Source organism: Arachis hypogaea, chromosome 3, assembly GCF_003086295.3.
Source record: "Arachis hypogaea cultivar Tifrunner chromosome 3, arahy.Tifrunner.gnm2.J5K5, whole genome shotgun sequence".
In the NCBI taxonomy this organism is placed as follows: domain Eukaryota; kingdom Viridiplantae; phylum Streptophyta; class Magnoliopsida; order Fabales; family Fabaceae; genus Arachis; species Arachis hypogaea.
In genome coordinates, this window is record NC_092038.1 from 100,033,316 (window position 1) to 100,049,137 (window position 15,822).

Genomic DNA, 15,822 nt, shown 5'->3' on the forward strand with positions numbered 1-15,822 from the left:
CTGGCCATTGAAATAGCTTCATTGAAAGGTCGTGGTGAAAACGACACAACGGCTAACACTACTACTGCTCCTTCAACGGTTCGACAACTACCAGCGGCGGCCACCAGTGAAAATGATGGTAGACAGTTCCTTTCACTCATATTTGATCCATCATCAATACTATTAGACAATGCTGATTTAAGAAAAGAAACAGCAACGAAACAACACAATTCAAAGCAATGACAAGTAAAGGAGAAAAGAAAAAAAAAGAGCAAACTGGAAATGTAAGAAAACTGTTTTAGCTTGGCAGAGAAACCACCAGAGACGCTTTCGGCGGAAACATCCTTGATAAGGAAGACATAGGCGTTGCCACCTTCACCGAGTTGCATGACGATATGGAACTGGTTTTCGTTGATCCAAACATCTCTGCCTCCGTTAACGGAATCGTAAAATGCGTTCAAATCAGAAAATGAACACCCATTCTTCTTCTTATTACAGCGGCGTTAGGTGAGACTTTGGCGGGAGGCTGGGGCAGCGTCGGTACGGCCAACAGGGGTGCATCGGCATGAGGTGAGGACAGGAAACGATGATGGCGATTTTTATGCGTGTATTGGAGGTTGTGGTGAGATTAGGAATAACCGTACGTAACGTGAATGTGTTTAAATGCTAATCCTAATTTTTAAAATTTTAAAATTTAAAATAAAATAATTAATAATCTGATTTTTAATTTTAATATTATCTTTTTTTTAATCTATTATTCACCATTATCATTGTTTCCTGTACTTTCTCTTATTTTTTTTAGTGTTATAGGGAAAGACGTATTGAAATTCTAGTGGCCAAACTTGGCTCATCCTTAAACGCTCCTTGTTAAGTATGGAGTGCTGCACACTTTGTGAATTCGTTAAATCTGAACTCTTCATTTATTATATTTTATTTGAATAGTCTGAATTTAAAAAGATAACCTGTTAATCAGGTTAATCATTTTTTTACAAGTTTTAGATTTTTTTTGTAAGTCTCAGATATTGAGCTGAAGTTCAAAATAAAAAATAATATATAAATATTAAAAATAACATGTCTGTACAAAAAAAAATAGTTATTGGACTTTAGAATTAAAATAAATAATACATAAAAAATAAGTTAAAAATTCATGTACTAAATCTAAAAAAAAAAGATATATTAGAATATTAAAAAGAATAATATTAAATATATATTATGTATAAAATATTAAAATTTAAATAAATTTTGTTTTGTGTGAAATAAAATTATAATATTAAATATAAACAAAATGATAAAAAAATTTTGTGTTATATATATATATATATATATATATATATATGTATATAATATTAAGATTTAAATAAATTTTGTTTTATGTGAAATAAAATTATAATATTAAATATAAACACAATAAGAAAAAATTTTGTGTTATATATATATATATATATATATATATATATATATATATATATAATTTTTTTTATGAGAAACAAAATTAAAACATTAAATATGAATAGAATGATAAAATATTTTGTATTATATTAATTTAATTAAAAAAAGCAAACAAACATATCATAATTTTATTTTGTGCGAAACAAAAATTCATATAATTTTTTATTAACAATTTTTTTATTAAAATATGTCATTTTACTATATTTATAATATATTATTTGGGATAATTATATTATTTTAGTTAATATATATTATTTAAAAAATATTTAAAATTTATTATTTTGTATTAAGAATATTATTAAAAATATATTATTAGTTTTTTTTAAAATAATATTTTTTTCTTTGGTTCAAATACTATGACAATAAAAAATTTTACGTAACTGCGTCTACTCAATAAATATTATATTCATTTATTTCTATATTGTATGTAAAATAAATAATTAATATTTAAAAAAGTTAATAAAAAGTATTTTTTTTACCAACTCTTAAGTGAATATAGAGATCATGTCATTTGAATTATAGTTTGTTGGCAAAGAAACAAATACTCTTAATTATATATTAAATATAATAATTATTTATTTGGCTCATTCTTATACAAATAAAATTTTTTCTTAGTTTTATATCTGTAATATTTTATACCAATTAGTTTCAAAATTTAATTTTTTTGAATAAATTAATAAAATAATACAAATAATTGTTTAAATATAATTGTATTTTAATTTTTCATTCTATTACGTACACGTCGAGGATAATTTGAAATAAAAGATAATGGACTTGTTGTAACTGTCATGTATTTTGTGCTTTAATTGCGTCCTCATCTGAGAATCATGGCGCCTTCATGGAGACCGGTTCTTCTATGGAATTAGTTTTGCGTGTGGAGTTAGCTAACCAGCAGTGGCGACAAACATGCGTCTTCCTTTTCTATGGCAGCAATTTTTCGAACTTTGATGGTCATTTATGGTAGAAGTGGAATAGGGTGGGTTCAAGAGCGTCAAAATCTATAGCTAGCTAAAACTATAGTGAAAAAAAATAATAACAATAATACATAAATTAAATTTACCTGATAACTTTTGATAGTAGATTAACTTTTAAGGAGTGCTGCACTCCCTACTTTATCTGGAGTGCACTAGCTTTCGCCGCCAAACTTGTCCAAGAGACTTTTATTTAAAGGATTATTAGTTGTTTTTTGTATGTAGTTAATTTGCAGAGGTTTTTAAGTTTGCAATTTTTGTATCTAAATTCTAAACAACTTAAATAAGTTCTTTTGGAAAAAGAGTTTAACGTACAAGGACTTTTATTAATAACAACTTATAAATAAGTTATTATTTGTTTGGATTTTTAGTTATAAAAATACTTATTTTAAAGTTATAGTGTTGAATAAATAACTCAAGAACTTGTTATAACTAACTATTAAAATAATAGCAAGTTATATAAAAATAAAATCACATGTGAAAAAAATAAAATTAAAACTGAGATTTTATATCACACACAATGTTAAATACAAATTTAATAATAAAAATAGAGTGATAAAATAATAAAAAATAACTTTAAGAAATATATGAAATAGGTGATTCAAATAGAACATTGTTTTAAAATGGTGGTAGAAGATCAATACTTTCAGCAGATGAATCATTACGTAAAAATGATGGTGGAGGGTCAATACTTAAAGTAGATAGAAGATTGTGTGAAAATAATGATGGAAGATCAACATTGCATGAAAATAATGATAAAAGGTCAATGCTTCTTGAGTGAAAATGGTGATGGAGGGTGTCAAAAATGAAAGTAGATATTTTTATTTTAAAACTAATTTTTTTTAAGAAAATAATAAAATAACTTATAAAAAAAACTTCTTCAAAAAATTATAAATTAGTTAAAAGTTTTTTTTTTTAAATAATGCCAAACATCTATTGTGACTTTCATAATTCAAAAGTCAACAAAAAAAATAGCTTGCGCTGTTCCAAACGGGCTGAAAGCCTTATTGCGAAAAGAACATTGTTATGCAAGGTTCATGCCATAGATAGTGAAATATAATTGTTTTAGGAATTTTAGTGTACAGATATGAATAAATCTCACTAACAAATTTGCAAAAAAGAATTGCACATCACAAATACATATATTACTATTGCACAAACTGTTATCCTTCGAAATACAAAATGCTGCAAAGCTTACAACATCACAACATAGAAAAGACATCCAAAGCTGTTAAAAAATTACTAGTGATGACTCTTCTCTGAACTCTTCCAAGTATTGACGAGTTTCCCATTTTTGAAACTCGTCAACAATAGCTCATTTTCTGTCTTGTCTTATATCACTCATTCACTCACGCACTGTATATAAGTTGTAAAGCGAAGAAGAGAGAGGATGAGCACTTATTTGTCTCTTCACTCCTTTCTTCTCCGGTCCTTCCATCTTATATATAACTCTACCTATTTTTCTTAAAAGAAATCTAACCTAATTAAATGCAAAATACACAAGAAAAGAAAATTTGACAACGAAATGGAAGAGGAAAATGAAAAGAACCACTTCCACTCATTGCTGCACATTTCTTACACAACAGAGCAGAAACATTCCCATCTCACTTCAAACCAAATTGATCAATCTCAGGCCAACGAGTAGTTAGCAACCGAGACGTCGGCTTGAGAGGCAGCATGAATGTAGACAAACTCAAGGCTTTTACCAGCTGATAATGAGGGAAGCCACGATGGGAAAGTGTACGAGTCCCCAGACTTAGTGAGGCCCCAGATTGGACCATAAAGCTTGGAAATTGAAAGATTGAGAGACTTGAGATCCTTGCTGGATTTGTTAGTGACCACTGTTGAGTATCTGTAGTATGTTTTTCCACCGGCAAACCATGAAGTGGTCATTTTCTGTTGAATGGATATTGGACCTGCTCCTGAAACTGAAACACATATGGCCTTTGGTTCAGTTTTGAATCACAATTCACAACCACATACTATGATTTAAGTATGACAATAACCAAAGAGTACCTGGAGTAGGAGTTAACTTGGGACTAACAGGGGATGATGGTTGGGGCTTGGTGACAACAGGCTTGGGAGCTGGAACAGCAACTGTAAGGAAGAAAATAGTACTTGGTTAATTATTAATGCTAGTTCAAATCAACCTAGAAAATATTTGGCACTGATCACTATATGTACCTGGAAGGAGCTGGTTATAGCGACCATGACCTCCACTTAATCTTGCTAGAATACCAATCAAAGGAGCATTGTTGTAGGTTGCTGGCTCAGTTTGCTCATAGTTGTCCCTTTCATCAGCAAAATTATCATATGCATCAGGACCACCAACAAGAGCACCGGTGAGTAGGTTGGGGTCGCTTTTCTTGCTGCTAAACCAAGTTGCATAGCCTCCACGGCAACTAACAAATGAAGGGTTAACCTTGATGGAAACAATGGATGAACCTCTATGGTGAGTTCTCTGAGGGAAGTTGCTTCCATACCCCACCATGTAACTGGTGGCTCTTGGGTTGTCCCCAAGAATGTAATCCACCTGAGACTTGGCAAGATTGAGAAGCTCAGCAGGAGCAACACTGCCAGAAGAACACCTCAAGGTTCCACGAGACGAAGCAAGGTAATCGGAGTAGACAGTGGCTAAGAAAGATGCACTTGTCACAAACTGCATATTGTTCCATCTCTGGCGGAAGATGAGACCGCCAGGGGTCTTCTGAACGTTGCGAGAACCCTTTCCAAGGCATGAACACATGAAATACTCAGCCTTCTGTTTATACTTTTCAAACAATGCTGCATTGTGACCTGCTTTCCCTTGCATTAGGAACTTGGCCACTAGTGTTTGAACCCCAGCATATTTAACGTCCCAACCGAATTCAGTCATGCCCCAACCAGTTCCACCCATGGAATCACCGTTTCTACCAAGGTAATCCAAGTAGTATTGGTTGTTAGATGCTTGATACAACCATGCAGCAGCCCAGAGCAACTCGTCCTGTGGATCCAATTACACATTAATTAATTCCCTCTTATCCATACTTGCATTGCACATGTTCATTTATTGTCTTAAAATGTTGTGTTGCGAAGGCAAAGGCAATTCTACAAGAAAAATAATTCTTACATTGTAGCCACTGATGGATCTGTAATACTTCTGTGCAACTGTAATACTGCTGTCATATTTACCTCTGTATTTATCCGCAAAATCAAATAGCTGAAATTCATCAAAACCACACACAATCAGTTTAATTAGCCGGTCCAAGAGTATATATATAAATCCAATGGAATACCACTATTATTCTCATTAGTTAAATGTTACTTGTATAGAATGCTAACAATTAATGGCAAGTCGAATATATGGTATCTTCATTTAATAGGTGCAACTAAAACACATAGCAGATAGAAATATAGAATTAGTGTGTGAATGAATGTAACAACTTTCTTCAGCAATGCAAGTGATAAATGATTAATTAAATGCAACATGTTTCTTCACGCATAAGGGGAACCAGAACACTGACACAAACAGTAACAAGGGTGGATGGGCCAGTCAAAAAGGCAACGTAAAAGGTAGCACCGCACCGAAAGTAAAAAAGGTCCAATGAAACGGTAGTAGTAAACTCCCAACAGCCTGACATGGCATTAATGGTTGGATGATGAACAGGAACTACTCGCTGGGTTAGGCTGTAGACCAAACTTAACCCATTTAAAGTGTAATTTCAACCGAGAAAGGAAAAGCGCAAGAGACGGATTGCACCGACAGTGTATCCACGTGACATCATGGCATAATGGTAATATACTATACCTTGTGTGATGGGAATGAATAAACCCTTCCAGGGGACGGTTAGGATCCGGTACCAGACAAATATCAATTATGTACGGTTGAAAGTGTCTGTGGCCGTGATAAAAGGACAAAACTGCCCCTTCCGGAATCCATGAGATGACAGGGCTCCTATCTTTATAGGTTTCTGTTCACATTGAACATACAAACCAATTTTGTTTTGGACCACTATCATTATGTTAACACTTAAATAGCACTAAAATGTTTTTTTATTTCATATAGAATCGAAGGTTGAATTAAAACTCTATAGGTTCCAACCAAAAAAAAAAAAAAAAAAGGAAAAACAGAGTTAGGGTTTGTATCTTACGCGTAAGATAGAGTTAAATCTTTCTTAATAAATACTGAAATGGTAATACTCCTGGATGACAAGACTAGACCCTATAAAGAAGATAAGGACAAAAAAGCAAGTTTGCAATACGTATTTTTAGGGGTCCCAAAAATATTGGGATATTATCTCCATGTTGTACTTACATTATCACCTTCCTTTTTTTTTTTTTTTCTCTCAAAGGAACATTATCATCATCATTTTGCTCAATTAATTATGAAAGCAAAAATTTAAAAATAAAATGAAATATAAAAACATTTAAGGTTTTTTTTTAATCTTAAAAAGTTTTAGGCATAAATGCAGCTCTACCCCAAAACGACCAACTTGCTGGCAATAACAACTCTGACAAAAGTATCATAAAAGTGTAACCGCCTATTAAGTATTAACTCCAACCGTTTCACGAACTCACCGCCCAAACTTCCAAATTTTTATCATGGCAGGTGCGAACCCCTCTACCGTCTACTCCTACTATATGTATTACTGTTACATACATCTTACCAGTACAATTTTTATTATTTAATGTAAAAATTTAAAATAAAAAACGTAAAAAAAAAATCTTTTAATATATAGGTTCACACTTGAGAAGTCGGAGAGGAGTATAAAAATTAAAAAATGACTAGTATCATTTTCGTATCTATATGATTATATCCCACACTTTAATCAATTTTTTAATTTAAATAAACAAATACTAGTTACGACTTACGAGTAAAAGACTTGCACTATTAAAGTTTAGAATATTAGAGCGCTTAAACAAGAAGACAAAAATAAAATGTACGGTATATGAGTGATACCTGATAGGCATGGCGGAGGAGCTCGGCGGAATAGGAAGGATTAGAGTGGCGGAAAACAATGGAAGCAGCAGCCATTGCAGCGGCAGTTTCTCCAGCGAGATCTGAGCCAGGGTTGCTGGGATCAACCTTGTAAGCGTGACGGTCAGTAGTCATGTCCTCAGGTCTTTGCCAACAGTAGTGGTCGCTGTTACCGTCTCCCACCTATTCATCAAATTAAAAGCCACATTACATTATGTTAGGTTAAGAAACTATAAAACATAAGAAATAAAAGAGTACCTCTCCATAGAGGACATTGGGTTGAGGATGGGCTTTGATGAAGTAGTCAGTGCCCCATTTGACAGCTTCCATGGCATGACCAAGCTCTCCGTTAGCAGCCATTTGCTTCCCATATTCAATGATGCTCCACGACATCATTGTAACAGTAAATGCCATGGGTAACCCAAACTTCACATTGTCCCCTGCATCATAGTACCCTCCTACTAGATCCACCTGCATTCATTTTATAACAACACCATGCATTAATTAATCAAGTAATGTTGGAAACTAGAGAGTAGAGAGGGATTATTTAGTTACCCCGCTGGCCTTGCCGTCTTGGAGACCTGAATGGGATCTCCAACTGACTCTCTGGTTATGGGGGAGAACACCAGATCTCTGAGCTTCAAAGAACAGAATGCTCTTACTCAGAGCTTGCCCATAGTCATGCCCTCCAATGGCGGAATATGCACACAGATGCAGAAACACTGCCAAAATGGAAATCAGCTTCAGAAGCTTTTCCATCACACAGGAAGACCAAATTAAGAGCAATGCCTGTAAGTAGTGGCAGCTGAAGCTTCTGAAAATCCCACCAAATGAGGAGAGAAGAAAGAGAGAAGCTTCAGGGAGGGATGGAGGGAGAGAGAGTGTGTGTAGCGGGATTGGAAAGTGAGGTGCTCGAGGCTCTATATATTAAGGACAAGGGGTAGAAAAAGGGGAAGCTATCAAGAACACAGAAATTGACACTCATTCATTTAAGAATTTATTATGTTAATATTTTATAAATTAAATCAATTTTCTAATTTGTTTCGCTGTTGGATTTTGAAGTGGGTGGGAACGTTTTTTATGAGAAAGGAACAATGCCATGTGATGGGGGTCGGTGTAGATTTAAAACTATTTGGTAGAATCAAAATTACTGCCCAACCATAAATAAAATGTGAAAATTTTTTGACTTATTAAAAATGGTAGAGAGTAGAGACAACAAGGCGTGCTTGTCATCAGCACTGTCTCTCGTAATTTTACCCTTTTCTTCAACTTAATTGACCCCTATCTCTATAAGATTGCCTTTATTTGTAGGGATAGAATACTAAGACAAGAATACAAAAATATAAAATTATATTTAATAGATGAGATATAAATAAAAATATTGTATTTATAGATATTGAATTAATATATTTTATATTTATTTTAATAAAGAAGAATATAAAAATTTTAATAAGAGATTTAACTTATTTTTTTATTATTTTTATTAATTTTTTATAATTATATTTTTTATTATTATATTTTTTCTCAAATTTTTTAAATAAAAAAAAATAAAAATAAATTATATTTTCATAATTTGTTATAATATATTAGGACTGAGTACGAGTAGTAGGTACTCGATTACCCATCTGAACTCGAACCGAACTAATTAAATTGGTTCTGGAATCAATGGGTAATCGGGTTTAACCTAAACTAGACCGATTGTCTTTGTTAGTGATTGGTTCGGATATCGATTTTCAGGATGCAGAATCCAAACCAACCCATGAACCCGATCATATATTAATTAAATAGAAAAATAAAAAATATATGTATGACTTTTCTATTAGACAAAGATTATTCACTATTAATATGTTTGGATTTTAATGAGTTTAGTTTTTAATGTATTTAGTGTTTAACATGTTTGAATTATTTCTATTGATGTTACATGTTTATTGTATTTGTTAAATTTTTAAGATAAAAATTTGATTTTTTTTTTATGATTTCAAAGTTATCGGGTACCTAATTATCTGAACCGAACCAATCCATTTTTAATCGATTTGGTTTGGTTCGAGTATATGTACAAAAAAATACAAATCCAAACCAAACCGGACCAATTATATTTTGATCGGTTCGGTTCTAATTTTACCATGAATCCGAACCAAACCGACCCGTACTCACCTCTATAGTTTATCACTAAATAAAACACAAAAACACAAAATTTTATGTCTATGTCCTTTGTGTCTTGTTCTCAGTGTCTTATCTTGTCTTATCTTATCAATTTTCACGGTAAAGATGATTGAGATGAAAATTAAGAGAAATGTGCAAAATTTAATAAAATTATATATTTATTTCTTGTCATTAATAAATTATAATTTATATATAATAGCAATAAAAATATTAATGTAATTTTATACCATTATGATTTTCTTTCTTTTTACTTTTCTTTTCATTAAAACAAAAAAAAATTCTTTTTATTTTCTTTTTATCATTTTTTTTCATCCAAACAACATAGACAATTTCATTTTTTCCTCTATTTTTTTCCCTCATTTTCTTTTTTCTTATTTTTTTCCTTTTATTTTTTTCCTATATCCAAATATAGTGTAAAAATCGCATGTCTCCAATCTAGTTCATAAATTAAAATATTTATCTTTTAACTAATCCTTAGAGTATTAGTTAAAAGTTAAAACGATTAATTTTTGGATCTTGTTAAGCTCAATAAAAATTTTAATGGTATATTTAAGATATAAAAAATATTTTTAATTATTGATTTAATTTTTTTAATTTAATAATTTAACAATATATTTTTAATTTGTATTTTTAAATATTAATAATTAATTACAAATTAAAAATAATAAATTTTACTAATATTTTAGTATTTTTTATAAGATATTATAAAGAAAATTTTGATTAAATTTTTAAAAATAATTTTTTTATAAATTTTCAATAATTGAAATATATTAAAAAATTATTATAATATTTTTAATGTGTGTTCTCAGACAATTTTAACTAAATATTTAACTAGAAAAAATCACATACTATTCCATATCACATAAATTATAAAGTATTAATGAGTAAAATTCAAGCCGTTATAAATATTAAATAGGGTAGTCATGATTTAAATATCATAAATGAGATTTTGAATTTAATAATCGTCACCGTCAGTATAAATATAACGAAATTCAAATTTCAAACATCCAATTTAGATATTTACCATATATTCAAAATAGTAGCAGTAACCAAAATTTAAAGAGCGGTATTTAGTTATAACGCGTAAAAAAATTGCAAATCTAAACTCAAAAGCAGAGTGGCATTGAAACTCATATAGGTTTACTGGTGCATTAGGTGTCGGTGAGCACAGTAGAAAACAAGTTCTTGTATAGACTAAGAATACCAACAACTAGGATTAGAAGCGAGTTAATTCGAATTTATAATTTTTTAGACGAATATAAAAAAATTATGTAATTTGAACTATAATTTATTAATATATTAAAAATATAAATTAAATATATATAAAATATATATATTAACTATTTTATATATATATTTTTTAATTATTTAAAATTTTATAATAAATTTTTTATATAATTTTAGTATAGAATATAAATAAAAAAATTATAATTAATAGATAGATAATATTACAACATATAAAATTTATTTTTTTAATATATATAATTTATAATTTATTAATATAAAATTATAAATTATAAATTATATTTTTATTATTTGAGTCATACTAAACGAGAGACATGATTAACAAGATACGTGGGGAATGCACATTGGTTTTCTTACTGCCCTAAACGTCAATAATGTTTGACCCGGAAACCATTCCCACCCTTTTCAACAATGCCTTGGTAAACACTCCCTTCCATAATTTGCGTACTCATGTAGTCCACCGGTCCTGGAATATTTTTGTTTAAAACGTTAGACCTATAACTGTGGCATTAATAATATTTTCAAGGGCAATTTACGTATCTAAATTGTTTGAACTCCAATATTACGCAAATATATTGTTTCTAAATTCAATACGCAAATGCATTGTTTTACTATATTATGTAAATTGCTACTGCAATTTTTAAGGGCAATTTATGCATTTAAATTGTTTGAGCTCCAATATTACGCAAATACATTGTTTCTAAATTCAATACGCAAATACATTGTTTCACTATATTATGTAAACCACTACTGGCAGTAGCGGTTTATAGTGTGCATAAACCGCTACTACCTGCCGCGGTTTATGTGTGGGTGTGAGTGAGTGTAAACCGCTGCTGCCAGCAGCGGTTTACGTGCGTGTGTGTGAGTGTAAACCGCTACTACTAGTAGCGGTTTACGTGTGATGCTTTGCCTATATAAATCGTGGTTGTAGCCGCGGATTATGCATTTAGATGGTTTGTGGAGTTTTTTAGAGAGAGAAAATTCTAGAGAGAGGTCAGAGCAAGTTGTGAGCGGGCCCGAGGTTTCTCAACGGCGATTTCTGGCGAGTTATCATGGCAGGCAGGACCTTGTACCGACTGAACGGTGTTGCGCATATTGCCGGTTCTATTGGTGACGAGGTTAGTTAACATTTATTTTTTTCTAGGCTTTGCATATGTTAGTCAGAAAAATGGTAGGTTAGGTAGACGAATTAGAATTTATAGATTATTCCCTCTAGTTTGAAAATAGGCTTCGCATGCTAGGATGTTAGTTCACTCATTTTGGTTTAGTAATTTGAGTTTTTCTTGGTAAGTTATATATATGCCTAGTTACCTGAATTTCGAATCCCGTCAATGAATGTTATGCTATATGGTGTTGGTTTAGTTTAGGGAAAGGGATAGTCGACGTTAGTGAATTATTATAGTTTGTTTAGGATATTTGTATGATATGAAGTTTTAAATTTTAAAGCTGTACAATATTTTAAAATTTCTGGATGTTATTTAGTAAAGTATGTGTGTTGTTATTTTCCATATCGTGACTAGGGAATTTTTTTTAATACTATATAGGAGAATTTGTTGATGGTTTAAGGTATTCGTATACGGTTAGATATGGGAATTTGTTTAAGGATAGGAGAATTTAATTGGACTCTGTTTTTCTTTGTTGTTCTGTGCAGCCCACTAGGTGTATATACAGTGTGAGACGGCAACAGAATATGCCCATGCATGACAGGATCATCCCGTATTTAGAGAGGACTGGATTGTACCATTTGGCAAGGCTAAACAGCCAATGATTCTGGTTGGATGAGCCACTTGTTAATGCGTTCGTTGAGAGGTGGCATCCTGAGACGCATACGTTCCACATGCCTTTCGGAGAATGCACAGTGACATTGCAGGACGTGGCATTTCAGCTAGGGCTGCCTGTGGATGGAGAGGCTGTGAGTGGTTGCCTTGGTGAGTTTGAGACATACATGGAGGGTGGCCGACCAGCTTGGGAGTGGTTTGAGGACCTATTCGGTGAGCGGCCTCCACCGAATAAGGTCAAGCAGATGACAGTACACTTTACATGGTTTCACGAGAGGTTTAGGGTGCTACCACCAGATGCGAGCGAGGAGACTGTCCGCATCTACGCACGGGCCTACATCATGATGCTGTTATCGACTCAGTTATTTGGGGACAAGAGTGCGAACCGGGTACATATACGGTGGTTGCCATTTGTTGCAAACCTTGATGACATGGGCAGGTATAGCTGGGGGTCGGCCGCTTTGGTGTGGCTGTACCGATGCATGTGTCGGGTAGCGAACAGGAATGTGACTAATCTTGCGGGCCCGCTACAGTTGCTACAGAGTTGGATATTTTGGCGATTTCTGTCTTTGAGGCCGGCCGGGTTTGAGGTTTTCTCTTTCCCGCTGGCATTCAGGTATGGGTTATGCTTTTTTAGTTTTAACAAATTTCTTCGGGTTTTTTTTAAGTTTGTGTCTCATATGACTTAAATTTAGGTAGTCTGCCTACTTACCTCCTAACGATGGAAAGGAGCAGCGGGTCATTAGGTATCGGCTTGCGTTGGATCGATTGACCGCTCATGATGTAAGTTTTATAGCAGTTAGAGTTTCATTTTTTGTTTGCTCTCTATTCGTGACTAGATATATAGTTGTTGTTGTAATGAATGATGAGTTCTGAAATTTCAGATTGTATGGGAGCCCTACTCCGCGCTTGATGTACTTGCCGTGGTCCATCCAGAGATACTTACAGAGGAGCATAGTCGCATGTGGCGAGCCGTGACTACTTTGATATACTTTGCGATCATCGAGTGGCATCAGGTTGACAGGGTTGTTCCACAGTTGGGTGGAGTACAGCATATCCCCGAGGATGCTTTGAACGCAGACTGGCTACATGCTAAGGATGGTAGGGGAGGGGATAGGTGGTTTCCCCACTACTATCGGGTATGGCATGAGCACTGGGGGAACCGACTTAATGCAGTCATTTCCATTGAGCGAGTGGCAGATCCTGGCCCATCTGCTGATTACCTAGATTGGTGGTACCGCGAGGGTCAGCGGTTCCTTAGCCCGGGGGCTGCATTCGCGGATCCTAGAGGCACCCAAATACCTCCAGAGGCATTTCAGAGAGGATCCTCCCAGGTCCCACGCAGATCATAGCTACCTGATATGCCAGACAACCGTCGTGTTGAGAGACGCCATCGTGTTGGTACTAGGGACACCGGTCGAGAGTGGAGGTGGTTACGTGATGCGATGCAGGAGGATGATGCAGGCGGAGAGGCTAGAGCTGAGGTTGATCACCGTGTTTGTCGGTCTAATGCCAGACGTGGGAGTACAGCGGATGCTACACAGTTCGGAGGTGGAGTTAGTGGGATCGCAGCGACTGAGGCTGGAGGGGAGACATTCACCAGCAGATCTTACTCTCAGATGCCGGAGTTGACGCCGATGATGACTATGGATTTAGATGATCAGCTGGTGAGTCCACGGTTTTATGCAGACTTTGCTGAGTTGATTAGGGATGATGCTGGCACGTCAAACGTGCAGTTTGGTGGCCAGTCTTACCAGCAACAGATGCCGGAGGTGCAAATGGAGACCGCAGCTTACCAGCCACATATGACGGAGATGCATTCCCTGCCACCTGATTATCAGGGTCAGTACGGGGTGGATCTGAACGTGCCTGCAAGTAGCCCGTTGGATACTTGGTTCACCATGGGGGGCACCCCCCAGTCCGCGATCGGGTTAGACCATGCAGGTGATGACATTGGACGGGAGGCGGCCCGACCGACTCGAGTCAGGCGTCTGGCTCGATGTGGGACAGGATCTCATCTCCTTGGTGACTTTCATGATGCTGCTAGAGATGATCGCGATGGTTAGCACCATGTGTTGTTGTTTTCCATTTGTCATTATGTTGTTTATGTTCCGCTTACGGACTTTATGTTTATTCCCGTTGGATGATTGTTATTTTGGTTAGTTTTTACTTTATGTTTATGTCGATGGACTTTATGTTTATTCTCGTTGGAGGACTTTTACTTTGGTTAGTTTTTACTTTATGTTTATGTTGATGGAATTTATGTTTATCGATCGTATAGCTTTGATGGAAATTAAGCACGATAAGTCTATAAAAGTGAAAAATAACTACTAAAACTATCATTAACATTGAAACCAATAAGACTTAAAACTCATAACTGATACAAGCAGACACGTTTGTAATCACGAAGACTACGACAAACGAACTAAATAAAGATAAATCTATATCCCGCTAGTAGAACCTCGCTGAGGGCAAACCCTTCGGGTATGACCGGGCTGCCTACACAGGCCACACTTCTTAGGTCGGCTGGTGTCGGCTTCGTCCATGTTGTTGCGGATGCGGGTGGACCGTGGTCGTCCTTCTCTTGCCCTTCTCATGCCCGGGTCGGGGATCACTGTCGGCCCGTCATATGGTGGCCAAAGCCCCTCTGGAATACAAGGTGAAAAGGACATCTCATACACCTTAAAGACCTCAGACATGGTGTACACCTCATCGACATATGTGGCCCAATCTAGCCGTGACTGCGCACAGCATGCGAGGGCATGACAACAGGGGTAGTGCAGCGCCTGGAAGTATCCACAATCGCAGGTGCGATCCCTTAGAGAAACCCGATAGGTACCCAAAGAGAATTTGTCGGTGGGCGTTGTCTCAGCCACTGTATAGTCAAGGTGATGTCTATCAAACACAGTCACCGTAAAGCACCTCGAATCCTTCAGATTACGCTCGATGGCCTTAACTACTGCCTGTGAAAACCGGTGACCGGACCCTAACTGTGCCTCTGCCGTTTGCCCCCGGACAACAAACAACTCGGCCAGCCGGAGATATGTCGACTTAACTAGAGACGTCACGGGTAGGTTTCTTGTGCCCTTCAAGACAGAGTTCACACACTCAGAAATGTTGGTCGTCATGTGACCGTATCTTCTCCCCCCATCCTTGTGCTGTGTCCACCTCTCATACTCCATTCTGTTTGCCCAATCACACATGGCCGGGTTCTCCGTCCTCATTATATCAAACCAATAGTCGAATTCTACTTCCATCTTTGCATACGCGGCATTTACCA

The 15,822-nt window shown here is 34.9% G+C and overlaps 2 protein-coding genes across 2 annotated transcripts; one reads left to right on the plus strand and one right to left on the minus strand.

The window, feature by feature from the left end:
* Positions 1-3,522: 3,522 nt before the first annotated feature.
* On the minus strand, positions 3,523-8,614 carry LOC112790795 (endoglucanase 6). Its single transcript, XM_025833367.3, has 7 exons — positions 7,912-8,614; positions 7,615-7,827; positions 7,339-7,539; positions 5,509-5,598; positions 4,584-5,382; positions 4,416-4,496; positions 3,523-4,327 (listed from the first exon to the last, which is right to left on the minus strand). Exons 1-7 carry the CDS (start codon positions 8,113-8,115, stop codon positions 4,029-4,031), a joined length of 1,887 nt encoding a protein of 628 aa, XP_025689152.1. The 5' UTR covers positions 8,116-8,614; the 3' UTR covers positions 3,523-4,028.
* A 3,987-nt stretch (positions 8,615-12,601) lies between these two features.
* Positions 12,602-13,894, plus strand: LOC140183532 (serine/threonine-protein phosphatase 7 long form homolog). Its single transcript, XM_072231978.1, has 3 exons — positions 12,602-13,132; positions 13,242-13,325; positions 13,427-13,894. Exons 1-3 carry the CDS (start codon positions 12,602-12,604, stop codon positions 13,892-13,894), a joined length of 1,083 nt encoding a protein of 360 aa, XP_072088079.1.
* The last annotated feature ends 1,928 nt before the right edge of the window (positions 13,895-15,822 follow it).